This window comes from Engystomops pustulosus, chromosome 2, assembly GCF_040894005.1.
Source record: "Engystomops pustulosus chromosome 2, aEngPut4.maternal, whole genome shotgun sequence".
NCBI classification, from domain to species: domain Eukaryota; kingdom Metazoa; phylum Chordata; class Amphibia; order Anura; family Leptodactylidae; genus Engystomops; species Engystomops pustulosus.
Genome location: NC_092412.1, coordinates 130413656 through 130438090, shown reverse-complemented (window position 1 = coordinate 130438090; position 24435 = coordinate 130413656). Strand labels below are relative to the sequence as shown.

Sequence of the window (24435 nt, the reverse complement as noted above, 5' to 3'; positions counted from 1 at the left end):
ACCCACCTCAGCAACCTTTCAGACTCATTATCATAATTTTAAAAGGTCACTTTAAAAGGAAGGAGGCCATGGATTACAAATATAAGAAGATTACCACTGTCACAGTGCCTGTATCAATGAGTAAGTGTCCCTGGTTTATCCATACATGAGGGCTTGAAAAAGGCTCCAAGTGAGCCGAAACTTCGCTGTACTATGTTGTACTCTTAAACATGGAATAAAGAAAATCACTGCTTACTTTTCATACTTGATGGTAGATATCCTTTAATTATGATTATGGAAGTGACAACTGTACTGTAGAATCATCAGGGAACAACCTATTCATATGTTTATTTTTTCCATTTTGCTGTTTTTAAGATTTTTCTATTTTCTACTGATTCTACTATTCTACTGCAGCAGTTGGTGCATGCAGGGTGTTTTCCAAGAACATGGACTACTTTTTTTAAAGGGGTATTCTCGTCTCGGCATTCACATTCAGTTTCATTAATCTGCCATTAATAAACATTTCTTCAATTGGATGTTATTAAAAAAAATGTTCCTGTGTGAAGATAATTTCTCAGAAATGTAGTCATGTGGTCCCTTAGAAACGAGATAATTTCCTCGAATACGGCCTCGAATTGTATATAAAATGTCCTGGAGTTACTACATGTCACACAGCCGTCCTGTGGTAATGATTACTGAATCCTGGTGGTCCGGCAGGACTCTATAGCGCAAGTCTGGCCACCGCTGCCAGAGTGTGACGTGGTCGTATCCGAGGAAGCTATCTGGTTTCTAAGGGACAACATGACTACATTTATGAGAAATTATCTTCACACAGGAACATTTTTTTTAATAACATCCAATTGAAGAAATGTTTATATATGGCAGATTAGTGAAACTGAATGTGAATGCCGAGACGAGAATACCCCTTTAAGGCTCAACCATTTTCCTCTATTCCCAAAATACGTTCCCAACAAGAGAAATTTCCTTCTTTCTTTTGGTTCGCAATACTTCTTTATCATTGGTGTTACTGTATACATTCAAGGGAAATCTTGAATAAAAACAATGTGGACAGATATACTTCTTATCTGAGTAGTGATCCAGGTAGAAATAGTATTGCTGAGGATACAACCTTGGTGGATCAACTGCATCTTAGCATAAATATTAAAACGTGAATAACTATCTTGGTAACGGCATAATAGACAGAAATAATAAAGGTATGTTGGAAATCATTGTTCTTCTGCATGCTGCCTGCTGATTAGAATGCTTGGGGAGGTGGAGGACTCCCTTTAACACTTTACTAATAGTGATAAATTGTAAGCTCTTGCAATCAGGGCCCTCAGTCCTATTGTTATATTTGACAATGCAATTGCTTTTTAACCCCTTAACGCCACTGGCCTTTTTTTCGTTATTCGGTTTCCATGTTTTGCTCCTCACCCTCAAAAATCCATAACTTTTTTATTTTTCTATTTACAGAGCTGTGTGAGGGCTTGTTTTAACTGTGCGCTCCAAATGACACCTCAAATTAATTCTTTGGTTTTGTATGATCACAGCAATATCATATTTATATAGGGTTTATTATGTTTTAACAGATTTAAAAAAAATTAAAGCCTTTTGCACAAAATCAATTTTCATATTCGCCCAATTCTGATGCTAATAACTTTTTCATACTTTGGTGAATGGAGCTGTGTAAGGTGTCATTCTGTCATGGGACAAGAAGACATTTTCATTGACACCAATTTGACAAGTTTAAGACATTTTAATAACGTTTTATTCAAAATTTGATATGAAGCAAAATGAAAAAAGTGGCGACTTTGACATTTGGGCTCTATTTTCCGTTATGGGGTTCACCCATGGGAATTACCTTTTTTTATTTTAAATAGTTTAGGGCATTTTGGGACGTGTCTATGATTTAACTTTTTTATTTATTTTTAATATCAGTTCTAGGGAAGGGGGTGATTTGAACTTTTAGGTTTTTTTGTCATTTATTTTAATTATTTTTTATCTTTTTAGCTATTTCTTACTGTATTTTTAGACCCCCTAGAATATTTGACACCCTAGGGCGTCTGATAACTCCCACCATAACCTGCATTATTACTGTATTGCAATATATTGGGATTTTGCACTGCATTTGTAGCGGTCTGGTACTCACAGACCATTACAAATGCTACCTAAAGACAGGCCTGGAAGTTTGACTTAAATTCCCTGCAACCGTTCGTCATGCCACAATGACATCATGGGGCGTGTTGATCGAATCCAAGATGGCAGCGTCCATGCGCCACCGACAATTGAATGCCCCAGCATCTTTGCTGGCACCATTTATATGGGTTACACCCGCAATCGATGCAAACACCAATCACGGGTGTTTGTGACGGGAGTTTGCTGCATTATGCTCAGCCTGTGAGCCCTCTTTATACTCCCCCTCCTACAACAAGATGTTCAGGAATGTCCAAATGGGGAAGGGATTAATGTCTTATTTAATTTGTATATGTAGCACATGATCTGTAAAGCACTGCAGAATATGATGGTGCTATATAAATTTTCATCATTATTATTACTGTACTGCACAGCATTATTAAGGTTGTGTATGAGCAGCCTTCTCCATACACAGCATGTTACCACTGTATTATACAGGAGAAACACAACGCTAACAATCACAAAAGGGACTGGCTGACTGCTGGCAATCACACCACTTAAAGGGGTATTCCTACAAAGACAAGATTATTTAAAATACTCAGGATATTCTCCAATTCAATGTAATAAAAGAAAAACAACCACTCAAAAAACACATAAAAAACCTAGAAATACTCACCCTCAAGCATGGGAGAGGAAAGTGGTGAGAGTGTGCATAAATAACCCGGAGTGCTTGACATCTTATCCCTGTGCTCCGTGCTGCTAATTATAAGTTTCTTTTCAAGGCTTGTCATTTTTCGGTGGCCCTGGGATCTGACCGTAAATCTTCAGTTTTTTATAGTTTGGCATGGCAGATTCTTCTCATGAATTTCTTCTCCTGTCTTCTCAATACAGTGTGATCTCTGCCCCTCCCCACTGCATTACAAGACAACCTCACACACAGACACTTCCTGCCGATCAGCTTCCTGCACTGACTTACACTACATACACTACAAGATAAGGTCTTTATCCAATGGGGAAGTCACTCTGTGTTTTTTACAGCTCAGATTCAGCAGAGCTGACAGTGTTTGTAATAGCTCAGATGTACCAGAGCTGTAGTGTGACATTGTGTGTTATAAGCATCTCATGGATCTCATCATCTCTGACCTGTCTCATCTCTCTTTTACTATGCGAATGTAGAATGTTCAGAAGCTAAATAAAAGTTTAGATAAACCTTTACCCTGATTATCTAAGCACACTGTCAGCGCACAGCATCTCATAGCACTAGAGGGATCATAAAGTGTCTGTGTAAAGAGTTCCCACCCACACTCTGGAATTTTACAATGACCATCACTAAAATGGTAGTCACTTGAATCTCCTCAAATACATCACAGAAAACAGAATGGACACAATTATTGTCACATGGCCAGTTTACCAACAATCCTTTCACTTAACCTCTTCTGGTCTAAGCCATTTTAGGGCTTTAGGACCAGGCCTGATTTTTAAAATTTGCCCTGTGTCATTATAGGAGCTTATACCTTTGTAATGCTTTAACATATCCAGGATATTTTGAGATTGTTTTCTCGTCACACATTGTACTTCAAAGTAATAGAAACATTTTGGTGATATCTTTTTTGTTTAGTTATGAAAAAAATGGAAATTTGGCAATAATATCTTAAAATTATTCATTTTTAAAGTTCAAAATCTTCATAGCACCCAAGTAACTTTATAACGAACATTTCCCAAAGGTCTGCTTTATATTGGCATGGCTCTTTATGCATCCTCTCTCTTTTCTAGGTTGTTAGGAGGTTCAGAATTGTGGGTGCAATTTTTCTCATTTTTATGAAAACCGTGTAAATTATGCCATTTTAGAAACTTAACCCCTTAATGTGTGAAAAAAAATCAACTTTAAGAAGTGTGTTAACCCTTTAGATGCTTCACAGGGGTTAACACAAAATGGAGGTGTAATTTACAAGCTGTAATTTTTTTAGACAATATATTAAATTTGGCCAAAAATTAAACCGTATTAAACACAAAGTATTAATGACAACAAACTACACAAAGTTTGATACCCAATTTCTCCCAAGCATGAAGGTGCCCCATATGTGTTGGTAAACTGCTGTATGGGCACACTGCCGGTCTTAGAATGGAAGGAGCGCCAGTCAGAGCAGATCTGCATTGTCACATTTTACAAGCTATAAAATGTTTATTTTTTTGTAATTTGGACAAATGGAAGATTATTTTTTTGTGTGGATGAGATCCACTTTTCAGGTACATCTTAAGGGTTCAATAGGTAATAATCACATTTTTGAACTCTTTCTTGGTGGTGGTTAAAAAATTCATTAATTTTTTTTTAAATGGTTTTCAGCATTTTTTTACAGAACGTTCACCGTATCATAAAAATAATGTGTTATCTTTATTCTTTGGGTCATTATGATTATGGTGATACCCCATTTATGCAGCTTTTTTATGGTTAACTTGTTTTGCAGGACTAATTTTTTGAGAAAATTGCGTTTTTGCATTGTCATGTAACAATGGGCATAACATTTATAATTTTTTGTTTGCAGAGCTGTTTTAGAGCTTAAATTTTGTGGGACAAGCTGTACTTTTTCTTGGTATCATGTGGGGTAAATGTTACTTTTTGATCACTTTTTATGAGGTCAGATGTGAAAACTTCATAATTTTTGTGCAGTTTTTTGGGGTTTTTTACAGGGTTTTTATTTTTGCGTGATTTTCACTTTTTAATGTTTTTATTTGATTATTGCATTATTTAATTGCCCTACACAGAGGATGTCCATTGCGCGCCGATGCACTAAATCGCCTCGGTCATAGTCATTGCGGCGTCTGTAGGGTTAAACAGATGGGATGCGATAGTCACAATCCCGGCTGTTACTGTGGGATCCTGGCTACCACGTACCGCCAGGATCCCACGGTGATCGCCTGAACTTCTGAGCCGGGGCAATCACCATGGAGTAATTCTACATCAAGGTGCAAGAACTACCCACATCCTATGACAGAATTATCTTAGGGTGCAGGAAGGGGTTAATAAATATAAAAAAGTATAACTACGGTAAGAAACCCAATGTATGTGCAAAAACTGATCAATATGTAATTACATCAAGGGTAACAAAGGTACAAGGTACAAGGTGTATATTGGGGGATGGGGTAAGTGCCCCACAAGTATAGCTGCTCCTCCGGCAGCTTCCTCAAGGGGGTCACACTTAAAAAGTGAACCCACACGTGGGCTGCAGTCTTAACCAAACTAGTATCAATGAAAACATCAGTTTGTCACACAAAAATGGCAGAACCTGTGAGAAAATGGTGCCAATGTAGCAGCTAGAGATGATCATACACAAACCACCCAACTATCTTCACCACGATTAACCACTGTTAAAAGAGTAGAGCTCTCTACCTTACCCCCCTTCAAAACAGTAAACCCTCCTCAGACAAAAGTCATGGAGCAGTCACTCCAGCTGTATGATGACTCTCCTACCTTTGAATCTGTGGCATTATCCACCTGCCCCTGCCCCAGACATACAGTTGCAAGATTCCCAAGACATTGTGCTGGAGGATGAGGGTGTGAGAGATCTATGATGATGAAACACAACTGCCAACTGCTGTGGCATTCTGCAATTTTACAGATGGGAGATGGCAGCAGTGATGGCCTGGTGGTAGAAGAATCAAGGGGTGATGAGGAGGTACTAGACCTTACATGGGTGGAAGGCAGTGATACTTTAGACAACAAGGTGGTGATCAGGAAGCCCCAGGCAGCCAGAACAAGTGAAAGTCGCTGCAGTCAGCCTGTAGCCACTTTGTTGCCTACTACTGTCAAGGAATCCAGCAAACAAGTGAACATGTGTAATTTGCACGCTGCCCCACCAATCAATAGAGTGTGGCCAAATGACATGGGACAATCTGAGCATTATGTATTACCAGGCACCTGCAAAGCAAACATGAGCTGCAGTGGATGAGACACCAAAATAGACTGCAGACACCCGAGGTTCCCGCTGCTACAGTTGGCTCTGCTTGTACCACCAACTACCAAGGAACCAGGCCCCCTGTCTCCCCGCAAAGGGAGAATTAGAGGGTCAGCTTCTTATCCATAAGCGCTCATATGTATGGGAGTTAAAGCTGATTTAAATACACTGCCAAAAGCAGGGGAAAAAAGGACATTATTCTAAATTAGAATACTTATTATCATCTGCACTGTTGATTTATGAAATTTGGTTAATCGTTTAGCTACCCTTTAAAAAATGTATCAAGGTTTGTGAATAGCGTTGTGACCAACAGATGATACAGTAAACCTGTATCATCTGTTGGTCACAACGCTATTCACAAACCTTGTATTGTATGGGTCATTATGGATGTAATGATACCAAATATGTGATGTTTTTGTAGTGATTTTAACTTTTTGTCTTTATATACAAAAGCTTATAAAGTGCTTTTTAGCCATCTTTTAAATTTACCACATTTGTTGACTATAGGGTGCACTTTTTAGCAAGAAAAGATCTCGCTAAAAATATTGTGGGTCTTATAGATTGAAGGTACAGCTTTGTCAGACCCTCCTGACTGCTGTTCTCAAAATCAGGTGATGCGCCAGCAAACTACTTCACTCAATATATGAGAGAGCAGAGCCTCTCCCCACCATCCTGACACGCATATTACTGCAGTATCTACAGTGATGTCAGAAGCATGTGAATGATTCTGCATCACTGGATGGTCCAGAAACCCTTTGTTGCTGCCAGAGGATGGGGCCAGAGAAGAAATTACGTCTGGGACTGGATAAGAAGAGCTGTGTGTGTGAAATGTGTCCTAAGTGTGTTCATGTGAGTTAATGTATTTAGCAGACCTGAGTGATTGAATGTAGCAAAAGATTTTGAGTAGTTGTAGCAGGAACATCAGGAAGCTTTGTGGGGATCCCTGTGTGTATATTGGATTCCAGTCTAATACAACTACATCACATTGCTAATATTTGCTTAAGATTATCATGGAGACTAGGCCATAGACATTGTGGCCTTCATAGCAGTTAAGTGTTTTTAGATGATCTGATGTTTAGTGAATAACAACAGTAGTATAACTAAGCTTCTAACTACAACCACAACCTAACCAATTTCTACATAGATACAACACTAGAACCAAGATACTACATTGATGTGTTATCAGAAACAAGATTAATACAAAGATAAAGGGCCAGAAAACAAAGAAGTGTGAGACAGGCAGCCTTGTACTGTACCAGATTTATAACAGTGTCTGGATGCTGGATGATAAATGTGACATTTTCTAAGATCGTGTTTGCGTGGGTTTCCTCCGGGTCCTCCGGTTTCCCCCCACACTCCAAAAACATACTGGTAGGCTGATTAGATTGTGAGCCCCAAGGGGACATGGACCAATTTGACATGGTTTGTGCAACGCTGCGTAATCTGTGTGCACTATATAAATAAAGGAATTATTATTATCATCTCATAATAGAAGAGTCGCAGCACAAAGGAGATGATGCAGAATCAGGGGCTGGAACCATGTCACCCTGCCTCCTCCCCTTCACTGTAAAACTGGCCAACGACTGAAGTCCCAGTGTTCCCTCCCCCATGGTGACTCTGCAGGACTGTGTGTGAGTGAATGGTTGTAGCATAGATTTTTGTGAGTGAATGGATGAAGCAGAGCTATTTGTGAAATAATTGATGTAGCAGAGCTCTGTGTGAATGTAGTAGAGTTGTGGGAGTTATGGATGTAGCAGATCTGTAAGTGAGTGAATAAATGGTACAGAGCTGTGTGTGAGTAAATGGATGTAGCAGAGTTGTATGTGCCGTGGTTGTTTGTGACCAACAGGGAATTTTTCATTTGTGTCAAAAATATTTTGTCTTATAGTAAGGTGCATCATAGTCTGAAGAATACAGCATTTTAACAATTTTATCAATCAGCTTGTTTATTAGTATTGCAGTGTATTATACTGAACATACTCATTTTACTCTGGCAAGATCCAAAGATCTTGATACAACGCCAAGGGTGCTGTTGATATGATCAGTGGGCATCGAGGTGGTGCAGTGTACACATTTATAAAAGTTCTTTAGATACCGGAATTGCATTGGGTTCAGTTCAGCTGCTCTGTGTTCTAGCCTGTAAATCCTGCAGAAACATGCAGTGACTGTGTTCGAAGAAAATTGCTTGTGTGCAATCTACCATACAGGTTAGGCCAGCATTATCTCGGGTGCCATACTTTTAAGAGAAGAGACATAAAAGAATATATACCAACTTCATAATGTTTATGTACCACAGGAATAAACAATAAGCAGCCTACCCGTTTAAACCCTGTTTGCTGTTCTCTCTATTAAAGATTCATATTTACTGCCCTGCTCAATAAAACAGTAGCCAAATGAAAAGTCTAGAAACACCAAAAATCATATTTTCTACTTAGAAATGTGAACTATATGTTCACGACAAGCACAAAAACGTCTAAATTCTTTTCATTGACTTGCCTTTGATATTTGAGACATCTTTTTGAAAAAATGTGGATTGTATACAATCTTCAAGCTGCTGAACAATATGTGACCATCGGACAGATGGAAGAGAATGTGGGTCAGGAATCATGTGTTTATTCTAATGGCATATTCACACTGATAGTGTTCTTATGTCCTGATGGAAAAGACACTGCCTATAGTAGTCAGTTTAGATAGGTAAATCTATGAGGCTGTTTGACAAGGAGAGTTTCAGAGCAGATGTCACAGATGACCTTAAAAATAACCAAACAGCTGTGCAGCACCACTTACTACAACCCAGGGGACAAAGGTCTTGAACACTTACACCAGAAAATGCTCGTTCATACAATGGCTTCTTATTAGATTCACAACTTAGGACATGTTCTGAATAGACAAAGAAGGAGCATCAAATAAAATGAACTCTGTTGCCTGCCTTATTTTATGTGACTGAATAAAAATATCGTAAGAGATTTCAAACTGAGAACAGGAAAGTGTCTCTGGACTGCTCTGACGCTAGAATGATTAAATAGCAAGGTTTTGCTTAAGGGGTTTGGATTGTAACCTTGTATTTATGAAGACCTGCTAAGTGTCCCCTTCAATCAGACAACCAGACGGTTCATTGTTTCATCAGTCTGCTGATGGAGGTACCTAGTGTTAGAAAAAGCACACAGAGTATTTTTCAATGACCCAAAGGGCAAAGGTCACTTATTATAAATGGATAATGAGAGTTAATGTAATGTTCTGACTGTGGACAAAGAGAAGGTCTATACAGAGCCCCTTGTGGCTTGGTCACTAAGGCTTTCATTTCCCTTGCACAGTTAATGGAGCCAAACAATTGACAGAAATGTCATACAAAAGAATGAAACTGAGAGAAACTGCTGTGTTCTAACTGTGATCGACAGATACAAATAGCGACCCTGAAATGGCGCCACAACTCCTTTTACCACTAACATGGCAGACGGCTGTAGCATTTGCCCTAAACTCCCATTTAGTCATTTGCTAGCAATTAACCTTATTGACAGAAGTGATATAATATTGAACCATAACTTACTGCTACTGTCAGCCTATTACTGTATTGCAGGTAAACAGCAGAACACACAGACAACACAATCAAGACATGTAGCGCCAGCAAAAGATGTTAGCAGGTTGCGGTTACTAGTTTAGACATAACAGGATTCTTTCAGATCAGAAATAAAGAACAAAGCGCTACATGGTACATAGCCCTATACATCTAAATACAAAGTCAACTCCATCCTATGATCAGTGTATGTCAATTGTATCTGTGTCTTTAAGACATATTAATACAAATAAATTAATTGGAGATAGGAGTTTCTATGCTTCTTTTCTCTGCAACTGTTTTCTCCAGGGGCTGCCTGGACTGCCCAATGTGGTTATTTAACTGCATATTTGGCATTATTCATTGCAAAAACCTGCATAAAACATGCATGCAGTAAGCACACTGCATGACATGGATGACCTGGATGATCCTCCTTGATTGAAAGAATTACCATAATGTCATATCCTCACTTGTACTGCTGGTTTATTGCATGTGCATGTATAGGAAGATGGATACTGGAAGCTAGCCAATGAAAACAATGGGGAAATGGGGGGCTGGCTGCTGGTTGGGGTACTGCAGTATAGGGTATTAGTGATCATAACATTAAAAAAAATCTAAGTAAAACATTTTTTAAAAATAAATAAAAATTGTTACCCCCCCCCCACTATTTCTTTAGAAGTGAAATAAAAGTTAAAAAAAGTCATACCACCATGTCCCAAAATGCCCAATCTTTCAAAAATGATGCAGCAAATAAAATTTTAATAAGAAGTAATCAAATGGTTGTACAGTCCCCAAAATGGTGGCAATGAAAACACTGCTCATCTTACAAAAATAACACCTTACACAGGTCTGTACACAAGAATGAAAAACAAATAAAGGTCAGAAAATGGCAAAATGAATATTACTATAAGGAGATGAGTTACAATATTTTAACTAGATGGTACAGAGTGCCCTCTCTCTCTTGCATATATAGTATACTGAGTTTCCTGATGCCTGCTGGCAATGCATGGCCAGTGAAAGCACTATGTCAAACCTCTGCTCGTCTTCCCCCCATTTACACTCTTTTTGGTCTACAGTTCTCACCGGCATGCACACGGTTACAGGTGCATCGATTCCAGACAATCCTGAAGCAACCCTTTTATTCATGTTTGACATGCCGCCAGCCAGATACAAGAAGAACCTCACCTAATACCTCCTGCTAAAACGGTCATTCCTAGGAATTGGTGTTCTGATGACCCACCCTTGATATGCAAATGGCTAGCAGAAATCACAGTGACACATAGGATGGATGGAGGAACTCATTGCTCAGTCTCCAGATTACTCTCCGTTCTCTGATACCTGGAACCATTGGGTGACTTCTCTGGCCTCTCCTGATTTTTGTGCACTTAGAGATTGAATGGATGTCTGTGGGAGTGATGAACCTCCTATTATTTACACCCATTTTGTTCCCTTGTAAAACTTCACCACCCTGCCCCCCCCCCTTTCCATCCCTCTCTTCTTTTTCCTCTCCTTCCTGACCTCCGTTTCTTGTCTGATTTCTATGTACAGGCACTCCCCGGGTTAAATACAATATAGGGTCTGTAGGTTTGTTCTTAAGTTGAATTTGTATGTAAGTTGGAACTGTATATTTTATCATTGTAATCCCAGACAGAACTTTTTTGGTCTCTGTGACAATTGGGTTAGGTTGTCATAAGAACCAGGATTAACACTAAAGCTTCATTACAGACACCTGTGATAACTGTTACAGCTGATCATTGTAGCCTAGGACTAAAGTAAAATAAATTACCAATATCCAGAGGTCCGTTTGTAACTAGGGGTCATATGTAAGTTGAGTGTTCTTAAGTAGGGGACCGCCTGTATTATTGTAGTGCCCCTTTGCAGATTTCAAAAGTATACTTGATGTGGAAATTTCCTTCTGCATAATGTAACCTAGATTTTTCCATGTTGAACATTATGGTTTGGTCTTACACGACCATATGATCTAATCATGTCATAACTTGTTTGTTTTGTTTTTTTCAACTTCTTTTTATTTAACTTTCAGAACAAAAGAAAAAACAATTACACAGTCCTAATATACCCAATCTGGGCACTGATAACTTGTTTGTTGTATCCAAATGTTGTTTAATAAAACTTTTTAAAGGAAAAAAAAATAAAAATAACACATATAAATTTGGTATCTCTGTGATCATAGCGATCCAAAGAATAAAGAGGCAGTGTCATCTGAAGCGCACAGTTATATATACAGGTGGTCCCCTACTTAAGAACACTCGACTTACATACGACCCCTAGTTACAAACGGACCTCTGGATATTGGTAATTTATTGTACTTTAGTCCTAGGCTACAATGATCAGCTGTAACAGTTATCAAATGTGTCTGTAATGAAGCTTTAGTGTTAATATTGATTCTTATGACAATCCAACATTTTTAAAATCCAATTGTCACAGAGACCAAAAAAGTTCTGGCTGGGATCACAATGATAAAATATACAGTTCCGACTTACATACAAATTGAACTTAAGAACAAACCTACAGACCCTATCTTGTATGTAACCCGGTGACTGCCTGTATATATAAAATCAGAGGCCATAAGAAAATGCCACAAAGGCGTTTTTTCTTCAATTTCGCCATAATTGGTATTATTAAAAAGTTTTGGCTTTTGAAAGGAGCGGAGTAAAAAACTGAAATGCAAAAAGGCACAAACAGCAGTGGACAGGAGGACACAGTGCTTCGCTGCTAGGATAAGCTATATAGTCAACCTGGCTTCCGCCTCTTGATGTATCGGGGCAGGTGGCTGCGCAGCGCTTATTCTATACCAGCCAAGGCCTGGTGTAGTAAAAACCGCAGCCGGTGACTTTTCACATATGGAATGTCGCGGGCAGCAGCTCCAGCCCACTCCCGGCCATCCCCTACATGCCCCAGGGCGCAGAGGCCCTGATAAATGTACCCTGAGGAATCTATGCAAAATGTCAATTATTTAGGAGAGAATTATTATATGAATCTAAGATATTTGCACTTACTGTTAAAACAAGTTGAGAATATAAAAGAATACTACAGTAAAGTGGATGTCTACTCCTGTGTTCCTGTATTGTCTTCTTTCATAAGTATTTACTGGACAGCCCTTTACAAGCAAACAACCTGGAAAATTGCCCATGGTAAAACATGTGATCTATAATATATTGCTTTAAAATGGGATGAAATTTTACTAATCTGATGCTTTAAATCTAACATTTAGCTTTTTAGCTATTCCCAAGAATTAACAAGAAATACTGTCAGATAATGAAGTTGCCAGTGGATGAAAATATAGAAATATGTCAGCACTAGTGGGTCTGTAGATGTTGTTGATATATTTGGTTTCATAAATTCCAGCAATATTGAGCTACCAGAGGTTTTAGTTTGCATGGGCACTTAGCTGACTTACAGCTATGGCCAAAAGGGGTTCTAAATAAGTATCACAGTCTGCATTTTAAATTTGTTTTGCCATACTTGGACATTTTCAAAAAAAATCTTAATGTTTATGCTTTTATTCTTTTCAACACCGCCCAAATAATAGTGTAAGTGTGCGGAAAAGAAATTTTACAATGAAATTCTATTTTTCTTTTTTTTCCCCCAAACCCTGCCCCATTACAGTTTTTTACCGAAAAATGGAAAATAAAACTTTTAAGGAATGTTGATGGGAGTACTAAGAATACTTACACTTGAAGATATTTTGTGTACATGAAACCTGATTACTAAGACTATAGCCACAACAAGAAGAATTTGCATATAAATCACTCTTGGGCTAATTTCACACTACTATTCAAATCTCTGTTCCTTACCTCTGTTAAAAAAAGGTAAAGAACAGAGGTTTAATGTATTGTTTAAAGATCCCATTGAAATCAATGTAAATTTTATGTCACCCATTATGTTCCGTTTAGGCAGGGATCCGTTACGGATGCTGTAGTACTTTTCCTCAGTTTGAAAAATGCATGAATAATGGATACTTGCTTAACTGACCATAACAGGTTCCATAAAAATTACATTGATGGCAATGGGATTTTTAATTGATATGTTAAACCTCCGTTCTTTACCTTTTTTAACAGAGATATGGAATGGAGGTTTGAACAGTAGTGTGAAATTAGCTTTACAAGTTATCTGTAGCACATTACTTGAGTTGAGTGATTCATGGTTGATTGCTATGCTATGATTAGCAATATGAACTAGGAAGGACTTTGCTTTCCTTTGCATGGACCCATTGGCTACAATAATAAGCAGCTTGCTTTTTGTCTCAATACTGTTGGATAACGAGTTGAGAAAGATGGTCTTTTTAGCTGTACTTTGTTACTATATATTAGCTGTTGGAACAAGTACAGTTACATCAATTAGAAATGCACTTACGTCCAGCAAGTAGGTATTGATAGTATTGTACCACATCTGAGGCCAATAGCAAAGGATGGTTGGCATTAAATGGTGGTTGTAGCTCATTCCAATGAGGAGTCCTGAGGAAATAAAATATTAACCTTTTAATGTTAGACGTGTGTTTCATGACCATAATTGACATATTGGTGCAGACATTGACCATACATTAAATGAAGTTTAGTCTTTTCTTCTTGATAAATTAATAATTATTCTGATATTATAATATGATACACTTTTTATAGAATACTAATTGTTGGCATTCTTCAATGCTAGCCAGAGGGTATATCCAGCAGTAAAGAAGGAATATTCATATACCAATGGTGAAGCATATGATCATACAATTGGCTGCAGTAGAGAAATTCATTAAATTTTTTTTAAATCATGAAAAGCCATTATTCTCCAGCATGAACAAAGTGCACCAAAAATGGTGCACACTTCCAGAGCAGGGCAGGGTGCACCAGATTAGTGAAGACTGTGCACCAGTTTTGTTCAATCTGGATCACTCTGCACACTCCACAGGCAAACTACATATTGCACAGACTGAACTAGTTTTGATTGTGGGCCATTAAATGTAATAAACATAGTGATAACTCCAAATATAGATGTATTTTTAAATCACTTTTACACCATATGGTTTTACACCATATGGGTAGCTAAAAGATCAAATAAAATGCATGTGTATTTGCAAAATGAAAACATTTCTTTTTCATGTGTGAGCCCAGCCCTACAATGGGAAACATACAGATGAAAGGGGTAACCAAAAAAAATCTCTAACGGCAATCATTTTATAATGTAAAACAAAACCAACATCTTCAAATACATTCGACAATCCAACAAAGATGGCTAAGCACCATATTTCTATACCAGTGTCTCTGCATAATAATACAGCCTTTGCCTCAGACAAAACTCCTAGATGCTCCCATTTTCTGAAATATGACAACTCCATCCAATATGAGGTCATTTTAATTAAGGAATGTTCCTTGTAAATTGTTCTGTATCATTCATATTGATTATACCAATACAGGAATAAGCACAGCTACAGGACAATGCATCCTAAAAATCAATGGCAAAATACTTTAAAATGTCCAAAAGGAAAAAAAGATCAGACACTGGAAAAATATTTATGGATTGATTTCTGTTTGGTGCAGTAAGGTCTGGCCACTTATTAAGGGGCATTTCAATTTAGAGTTATTTTTAATAGAAAACCAATTGAACATTGCTGCATGGCTTATCAATCTCATTAATGTAGGTATAAATTAAAGGGTAATCATAATAACGATAAGTAATGGTACAGAAATATCTTTCATAAATGTCTGATAACAAAATATCAGTATATTTCATACATTTTTTAACATCTGCTGGACATTATGTAGGCTAAAATTCCAACAGCTTTGACAAGCAATCAACTTTTTCACTGCATAATTCACAGAAACATATAGCAAAGAAAGCACTAAAGACTAGTGCACTGCAACTCCATTCTGGTGAGGAAAACTGGATACCAAAAAGAACACCAGATTAGCCTAGAGCTCCTAGTACTCCTCACAGTTCTCCCATTACGCACCACACTGCTCTATCTTGCCGAAAACTCTCCTGTGGGCTATAAAAGGTAGCTTCTTCCAAAGGAGGATGGCTGAGCAAAGGCTTCTAGCATGATAGTGTGCTGTTACAGCATTTGCTATGTATTCTTCAATTCCAGTTGTGACCTTCTGCTGTTCATTGGACTTTATGAATCTTGCCTGCCTGCCCTGAGCTATTGCCTGGGTTTGCTTACAGACCATGTCCCTCTTTAGTGCCATCTTTCCTACATACGGCAGTCGTTTACCTGTTCTAGGACTATTCTATTCTGCCTTATGTTCCTGTCATAGTATAATTGAGTCATTGCATAGGGGTTAAAAGGGTGAATGGATGAAGCCTTTAGTATAAGTCAAAAAACAAAGTGGTCTGTTATAGAAAAGTAGCTCATGTGGTGTAAAAGTAGATGAACAAGCTCTGTACAATTATATTTGTTAAGGAGATGGCACTGGTCTCGGACGCCATGTTGCGTACTTTCAGCCATTTTAAATACTCAGTATTCATTTCACATAACTTGTCTAGTGAAAACTAAAGTTTGGGTGGGGTTTCTATTCAAACAAAGTAAGGTACAAAACATAAAGACTTAGCGCTTGCTAGCACCAACTAAGGGAAGGTATTCAGGGGAGCACCTGGGCATTGTTTTTATGTGAAGACAGCCAATGGTTGTACATTCCTTTGTGTGTTTGCATCCAATAGTGTTGCATTTCATGTGTCAAGCTATCCAATGGTATTGCCCGCTTGTGTACTTGCACACCCTATGCAAAGTGCCTTATGATATTCTATATAAGGGTCTCAGTACCAAAAATAAACCGTCTTGAGTTAATGTTTTTAACTAGTTAAATATCTTTTCTGTGTTACTCACTCCATTCCAGCTCTGGAAACAAAGATTCATATAATTTGGAAATCACCTTACAACACTGACTGTTAAAGCTATGTGTATAAATCCTTATGCTAAAGACAGAAACAGATGGATGTATACACTGGATGGAGAATAAAGTGCAAAGTTTATTACAAATAAGTGAAATCAATAACAAAGACAGGATACATATAAAATCAAAAACACTTAAAAAGGTGCACCATAGAGGTGTTACTGGTTACCACAGGTCAAGGTAAGACCCTCTCCCTAGCTCAATCTGCCCTCAAAAGTGTGTAGCCATAAACACAAGGCAAGGTGCACTAAATAGTAGACAAAATCCAAAACAAAAAATGACCAATTATATGCCATAAATGCCACAAACTGCCCTAGTAGTACAATACCATACTGGATATGCATCATACAGCCATGTGGACACAAGTGTTGGGGATGGCCAGAGAGCACGGGAGGCGGTGAACCCCGTGCTCTCTGCCCATGTCCAACCTTTGTGTCCACATGGCTGTATGACACATATCCAGTATGGTATTGTATTACATTGGTTTTTAACAATGCACTGGTTAGTATTCTATTCTGGTTACTGTGTGATAAGGAATATCTTCATACTGTATATTTTTCCTTTGAAGGCTTCTAGTAACTAAGAATAGCTAATACATGAAATATAGCTGTTAAAATGATGTAACTGTTTTCTGCCTAAATAACAATATTTTCCAAACGCAATGAGATAAGCATTAACATACCTAACTAGAGTCCAGCTGGCACGTGGTGAGGTCCACATTTCCAGAGGTGTGTCATCACTTATCTTTGGTGCAGTGCTCAGAGGCCGGGGTTCCAACACATGTTCTACTAGAGTTCCATAACAGCTAATTACATACAGTGATTCCACCACACATTGCTTGGATTGATCTAAGAGTAAAGGGATGAGAAAATAAAAAACAAATCACAAATTCAGCAACAATACATTAAATTCTGGCTTGCTGCACAATCATCTAAATGCACATCAAAAATGCTCTGTTTGTTCAGAAATTTTATAAAGTTTAAATAAATACAGTATATTGTACACTATGAGAGATCTTTTTTGTTATTCAGTTACACTCCTTTCATCTTTTGAATGGTTAAAAAAAATATTTACCAACACATTGGTGCAAATTTATCAAGCTGTCTGAAAGTTAGAATATTTCTAATTTCCCATGGCAACCAATCACAGCTCAGCTTTAATTTTTCCAGTGCTCATGAAAATTTCAAAGGGGAGCTGTGATTGGTTGCCATGGGCAACTAGAAATATTCTGACTTTCAGACAGTTTGATAAATCTGCCCCATTGAGTACACATTTATACACATTCGTTCAATCACATACAAATTTTAATTTCTAGGCAAGGGCCAATTTAATTTTTTATCATTTTTTGCATCTTTTAGTGTGAGCGAAAGTGAGGAGTAGTTGAATAAACAAAACAGGTACAAATTTTTCCATTACTCCTTATCCTTGTAGAATCTCTGTGCCTCAAAGTAACTAATGAGAAAAAAAGAGATGTGAACCTTTCCTCTTGGCTTGAGTTCACCAGATAAATATGACATATAATTATTAGTTCTTGCTGAATTATTAGTTCTATCTGAAGCGTAAAGGGGTTGGCCACACTTTTACATAAATTGTCCATGTGCCTTTACTACCTTAATAATAATTCCTGAATGTTCAACAATTGATTAATCCCTTAGCGCTCTGCGCCGTAGCTGTACTGCGCTGAGCCCCGCGATTAGCGCTCAGCGCAGTACAGCTACTGCGCAGAGCCGATGCCGGTTCAGCGCTGCATAGCAGCCGAACCGGCATCGTTAGCCGCGGGATTTCAGCGGTAATCTACCGCTGACATCCCCGGCTAACACCCGCGGTCAGAGTGGGCTCCGATCGCAGGTGTTTAACCCGTTAAATGCCGCGGTCAACGCGACCGCGGCATTTAACATGCCTTCTGGGGGTCTTTACCCCACGATCGGCCCCCCCGCACCGTTTTCGGGGGGGGGGCAATCGCTGTTTTGGCTCCTCTGGGGTCCGATCGGGACCCCAGAGAAGCCTGGAGGGTTTACCTTTAAGATGGCGTCTGTGACGTCATCTTAAAGGCAAAGTGTCAGCCTATGCATCTGCATAGGCTGGCACTGATAATACCCTGCAATACATTAGTATTGCAGAGTATTATCAAGAACAAGCAATCAGATGATTGCTTGGTCATATCCCATGGTGGATCATGTAAGAAATGTAAAAAAAAATGTTTTTCAATAAAAAATTACTTTATAAATCACTAAAAATGCCCATAAGCCCCAAAACATATAAAGAGACATATAACGCTCAAAAAAGTCTAAATCATAACACAAACCCCACATATATAGTATCACCGCGTCCGTAACAATCCATAGAATAAAACTAAATAACTATTGAACCCATATGATGAACGCCGTAAAAAAAAAACGTCAAAAACCCGCCAAAAAATATGATTTTTACCTATTATATCCCACTAAAAATGCAATAAAAAGTGATCAACAAAACATATGTACTCCAGAATGATATTGTTGCAAAGAACAACATGTCCCGCAAAAAGCAAGCCATCAACCAGCTCTGTAGCCAAAAACGTAACAATGTTATGCCATTTGGAAGACAGCGATGCAAAAATGATAGATTTTTCCCCACATTAGGGTTTTATTTGGCAAATTTAGTAAAACATAAGAAAAAATATTCATGTCTGGTATCCCCGTAATCGTATCGACCCATAGAATAAAGATAACAGGATTATTAGGCTATACGGTGAACACGAAAAAAAAAAAAAGTAAAAAATCCAGTACAGAATTGATGCTTTTCTACTCATGACCTCAAAAAAAGTTCCAAAATTTTCAACAATAGGTGATACCAACCCCAAAATGGTAACACTGGAAAAAGCATCTCGTCCCGCAAAAAAATGCCATCACATGGCCCAAATAACGGAAAAGCGAAAATTTTATAGCCTTCAAAAGGGGGCAACCAGAAAACTAAAATCCTGGCAGCTGCAGGGTGCTCCTTCCCTTCTGCGCCTCACTGTGCCCCCATAACACAAATCACGGCCACACGTGGGGGGTCGCTGCACTCAGGAGAAATTGTAGAACAAATTTTATGGTGAGTTTTCTCTTTTTATCTTTTGAAAATGTGTAAATTTTAGGGCTAAATGAACGTATAACCGACAAAATTTGACCATTCTAAATTTCACCGCCATTTTGATTCAATTACTATGAAGATCTCAAGGGGTTAACAATCTTTGTAAATGCTGTTTCTGATAGTTTGTGGGGTGCAGATTTGAAAATGGGTTGGTTATATAGGGGGATTTTGTTGCTAAATATGTAAAATTTGATTTCAAACAGTATTTATCCCCAAAATAGTCAATTCCGAAAATACGGAAAATCGCTATTCGATTTGTAAGCCGCGTGACGTCAAAATAAATTATCCAAACATTTCAAAAATTATGAAAATGTAAAGTAGACAAATGGGAAATGTTATTCTGCAAGTTATTTAGGTGGTAAATCTATCTGCCTGAAAACGCGGTGATTTTGAATTTCGAAAATGGCAAATTTTTCTAAAAATTCATCATTTTTTTCTTTTTTTTGTAAATAAACGCAAAACTTATCAGCCAAAATTTACCACTAAAATGAAGTACAACATGTGGGGAAAAAACAATCTCAGAATCGCTTTGATAAGTAACAGTGTTCAAAAGTTATTACCACAGGAAGAGACACTGGTCAAATTTCAAAAAAAAGTTGCGAGCCTTAACCTGCAAACAGGCTGCGTCCTTAAGGGGTTAATCATCCCTGATGCTTTCTTTAGGGCTGTCTGCAAACTCTCTCTGAATGTTTGTTTACATGTCTATGCACTGATAAATAGGAGGGACCTGTAGCAGAAGAGTTTTGACTTATCCTGCTACCCCCTCCCCTCAGTGAGACGGACTGAGAGGGAAAAAACACACTAGAGGCTGCCATTAGAATGGACTGAAGGAGAGATGCAAAGTGCTGCATGGGGAGAGCAGGGAAAGGCGAAAGCTCTGACAGGAGGCAAAAGTACAGGTACACAAACATGCAGAGACATGTATTATGGAAGAGAATTACTGAAAGGTGGCCAACCCCTTTAAACTTCCTGTCATCAGCTTGAGAAAGCGCCTCTGAGCATGAAACGGCCCCATTACTGCAGCTTGTACCCTCCCGCCATGGATCACTGACAATAAAGAATCTAGTTTTGCACATTCATCTGGGAGTACCGCTATTCTAATTGTATGCTCCTATGTGAACTCTGACTCTACCTTTGCTGAGCAACACCAATGGTGTTTTTGTGTGGTATGCCTGATTGATGCAATGTGTCTGCTCTGGAAGCGCTGTTTCTGGATGGATTGTGCCAGCTATACTTTCTTCTATGGTTTGGATACTAACCAACTCAATCCTGACCTATTAATCTCCATTTGTAGTATAGAAGTGTAGACGGCAACCCAAAGTCGTAACTAAGCTACAATAGATGTGGAGGGTGTTTGCAATTTCTGATTATGTTATCACGATAACCCTGAGGTAGCAGGTCTGCGGTCTTGGGGTTGTGCTCGACAATGACCTTTCCTTTTCACCGTATATGCAATCACTTGCACTCTCTTGTCACATGCCTCTTAAAAATATTTCCAGGATCCACCCTTTCTTACAATTGAAACCTCTAATACCCTAATTGACGCTCTGCATCACTCTCATCTAGACCACTGTAACTCCCTACTACTAGATCTTCCACTTATAATACTCTTTCCTCTCCAATTCATTCTTAATGCAGCAGCCAGACTTGTCTTTCAGTCCAAATACTACATGGATGCCTCCAGTCTGTGCCAGTCACTTCATTGGTTGCCCTTTTCCTTCCACATACAGTCTAAACATCACATAGTTTTGCACAGTGTGGCACCTCTATACCTCTCCTCTCTCATCTCAGTCTATTACACAACCCATCTTCACAAACTCTCTGGAATGCCCTATCCCAGACCATGGGACTAAAGCCTATCTATCAAAGCTTTAAAACATGCAGGTCTATCAAAATCTTGGACTCTGTATATGGTGGCTGATTACTGGTTCAAAAAGCAGCACTATTTTTTTATTAACTGATGTATTTTATCTATTTATTCTCATCCCCTATAGGAACGGCTGGACCGCTGTACGTACAAGGTTACTCCTCTTGTGTTGCCCATTTCACCTCATGTGAGCAGGGCCCTCACTCCCATTATTTCAAATGACCGCTACAGAATAAGATGGTGCTATATAAATAAAGATTTATTACTAATATTATTATCATCATTATGTTATGATATTATATAACAATGTGATATGAGGAGCCAGACATTCTTTCTTTAGTTTACTACAGCCTTTCAAGGAGCTGGCAATTTTGTATTCAATTGTTTTCATAACAAATTGGTGTTCTTAGCAGAGTTAAATTCATACTAACGCTCCTTCTCTCCTTTCCTTTACGCTGTTAAAAAAGTGAAGAATGGAGGCTTAACGGAGTTTGAACGTATCAGTTAAAAAATTCCATTGACATCAAAGTAAATTTGATGTAATCCGTTATGGTTAGTTAGGCAAGTACCCGTTATCCATGCAATTTTTTCAAACAGTGGAAAAGTATTGCAGTCTACAACATTTTTCCATCCCCAAAAACTCATAGATAATGGATCCCTGCTTAAGCTGAACATAATGGATGACATAAAATTTATTTTGGAGCAGGTGCCCCATTTTAAATCCTGGCTATACTTCCATTAACAGAGTTATAAAAGAGGTCAGGTTAAATGCAATGGCAATATTGCAGCCCTACATAGGTGGGTTATGTGTGTCCTAGGCTCTGGTTCCCTTACAGAATATTTTAAGACTAATTCCAGAGGCCATTTAAAGGACCTCTCTCCCCACTGTGACCTCTGGTGAAGCTCTCTAGATGCTTTACTTTAGTCCTAAGCTGCAATGATTAACTGTGTGGTGTATGAAGTTTTATTCATAATCCTTGGCCCTATGACACCACAAAATTTTGAAAATCTAATTGTCACTGGGAAAAAAAAAATTATTTAATTATATACCAGTATCGACTTGCATACAAATTCAACTTAAGAACAAACCTAAAGAACCTATCCTGTGTGTAACCCAGGGACTACTATATATATATATATATATATATATATATATATATATATATATACATATATATATATATATATAAGCACAACACAGCTTAATAAAGTAGGTGCCGAGCCTCACAGATAACTAATCCAATATAAAGGCAGCATTATGAGCTACCATCAAAATCAGGGGTGTATCTTCATTCCATTGCAACATTTTGTCACCTATATATACACATTGAAAAGCATAGAAAAAAAAGCATGCTGTTTTGTAAATGTCATAGTCTACCAAAGGATCATGGAAGTCTTGAAATTATATCAATAACTATTGTTCACAATGGAAGTCATGGCTTTCAAACACTGCACAACTTCTTAGAGCCACTATACTGTGTGAGTCAGACCAACATATGTTGCTCTATGTTTAGACCTGACTCTTTTGCTGACAGACATACAGGGCAGTCAGAAACAATTACATTTACATCATGATCTCAGCCAAGGACATATGGCCATGACAAAAACACCTAAAAAGTCAGACACATCTGTCACAAACAGCAAACAAAGGCACACAATTTCTGCTGAATGCTACAGCTACTGTCAAAAATGAAAATCATTCTAATCAACAGAAGCCCCAAAATATTTTTAATTTGCAGAGCTTCCTATTTAAATAGTTTTTCTCATTAAATACATTAACCCCGAGTCAAAGGATAGGTAATAATATCAGATTGTACAATATACTATATGTATTAGTTTCTCAGTTTGTTATCACTTTGTGCAGAAAAAAGTCCCTGTGCAGATCAAATAAAAGAACAATGGAAATGATGTGGCTGAGAAAATATTGGAGGACAAAAAAAGGGAACATTTTGAAGTGCATTAAGGGGGGTTAATGGGGTTATGGGACTATGACCATGACTTTTATATAGGATATTTTCACATTTCAAGAGTGGGTTTACATAAATCTTTTCATTTTCACATCTTTCAATATTCACTCTCAATAAATTACATCCCAATCCCGCCATAGAAATACATGTCAACTAACTACAACATAAACATAACTAAACCTTTGAAGCAATTTTTTTATTTATTACAGAGATAAAAAGAGCAGTACAGGCAGTCCCCGGGTTACGTACAAGATAGGGTCCGCAGGTTTGTTCTTAAGTTGTATTCGTATTTAAGTCGAAACTGCATATTTTATAATTGTAGATCCAGGCAAAAAAAAATAAAAATTGGGCCCCAGTGACAATTGGAGTTTAAACATTTTTTGCTGTAATGGGACCAAGGATTATCAATACAGCTGCATTACAGACACCTTATAGCTGATTATTGCAATCTGGGACTATAGTAAAGCATTCAGAGAGCTTCAGCAGAAGTCAGAGGGGTCTGTCTGTAACTATGGGTTGTCTGTAAGTCGGGTGTCCTTAAGTAGGGGACCGCCTGTATAGAGCTATAGTAAACTTTGTAATACAATTCATTAAGTAAAGCAGTTTCGCTAGGACTATTTACCGCTTCTTTCTCCTGCAGTGAACATTGTATTTGAAAGCCTTCTGAGTTCCATACAGAGACAGATAAGGAGTCTAATGATCAACTATTTTCATATCTAGATAATATTTCCTTTGTGACCTAATCCCTCTGAGGTGATTAAAATATCCAACAACTGTCTGTAACGAGTCATTAGATACTTTCAGTCTCCTTTATCTCTCAGCTATCAGTGTAGAAAAGGACAGAAAACCTTTCAAGCTCATTAGCATAATTGTAAAAGTTGATTGTAGAGAGGCAGAGGCCATGGAGACCAAATATAAGAGGATTAGTACAGTCACAGTGCCTGGACCTGAGTAAGTGCCCCTGGTTTATCCC

At 38.1% G+C, this 24435-nt stretch overlaps 1 protein-coding gene across 7 annotated transcripts in view; it reads right to left on the bottom strand.

The window, feature by feature from the left end:
• BCAS3 (BCAS3 microtubule associated cell migration factor) overlaps positions 1-24435 on the bottom strand; it is an 818800-nt gene that overhangs the window by 395694 nt on the left and 398671 nt on the right. For all 7 annotated transcript variants that reach the window (XM_072136426.1, XM_072136427.1, XM_072136425.1 and 4 more), the window contains 2 exons: positions 17197-17362; positions 13993-14093 (listed from right to left, as the gene is read on the bottom strand). In XM_072136426.1, coding sequence (XP_071992527.1) covers positions 13993-14093; positions 17197-17362 — 267 coding nt within the window. The remainder of the gene's footprint in view (positions 1-13992; positions 14094-17196; positions 17363-24435) is intronic.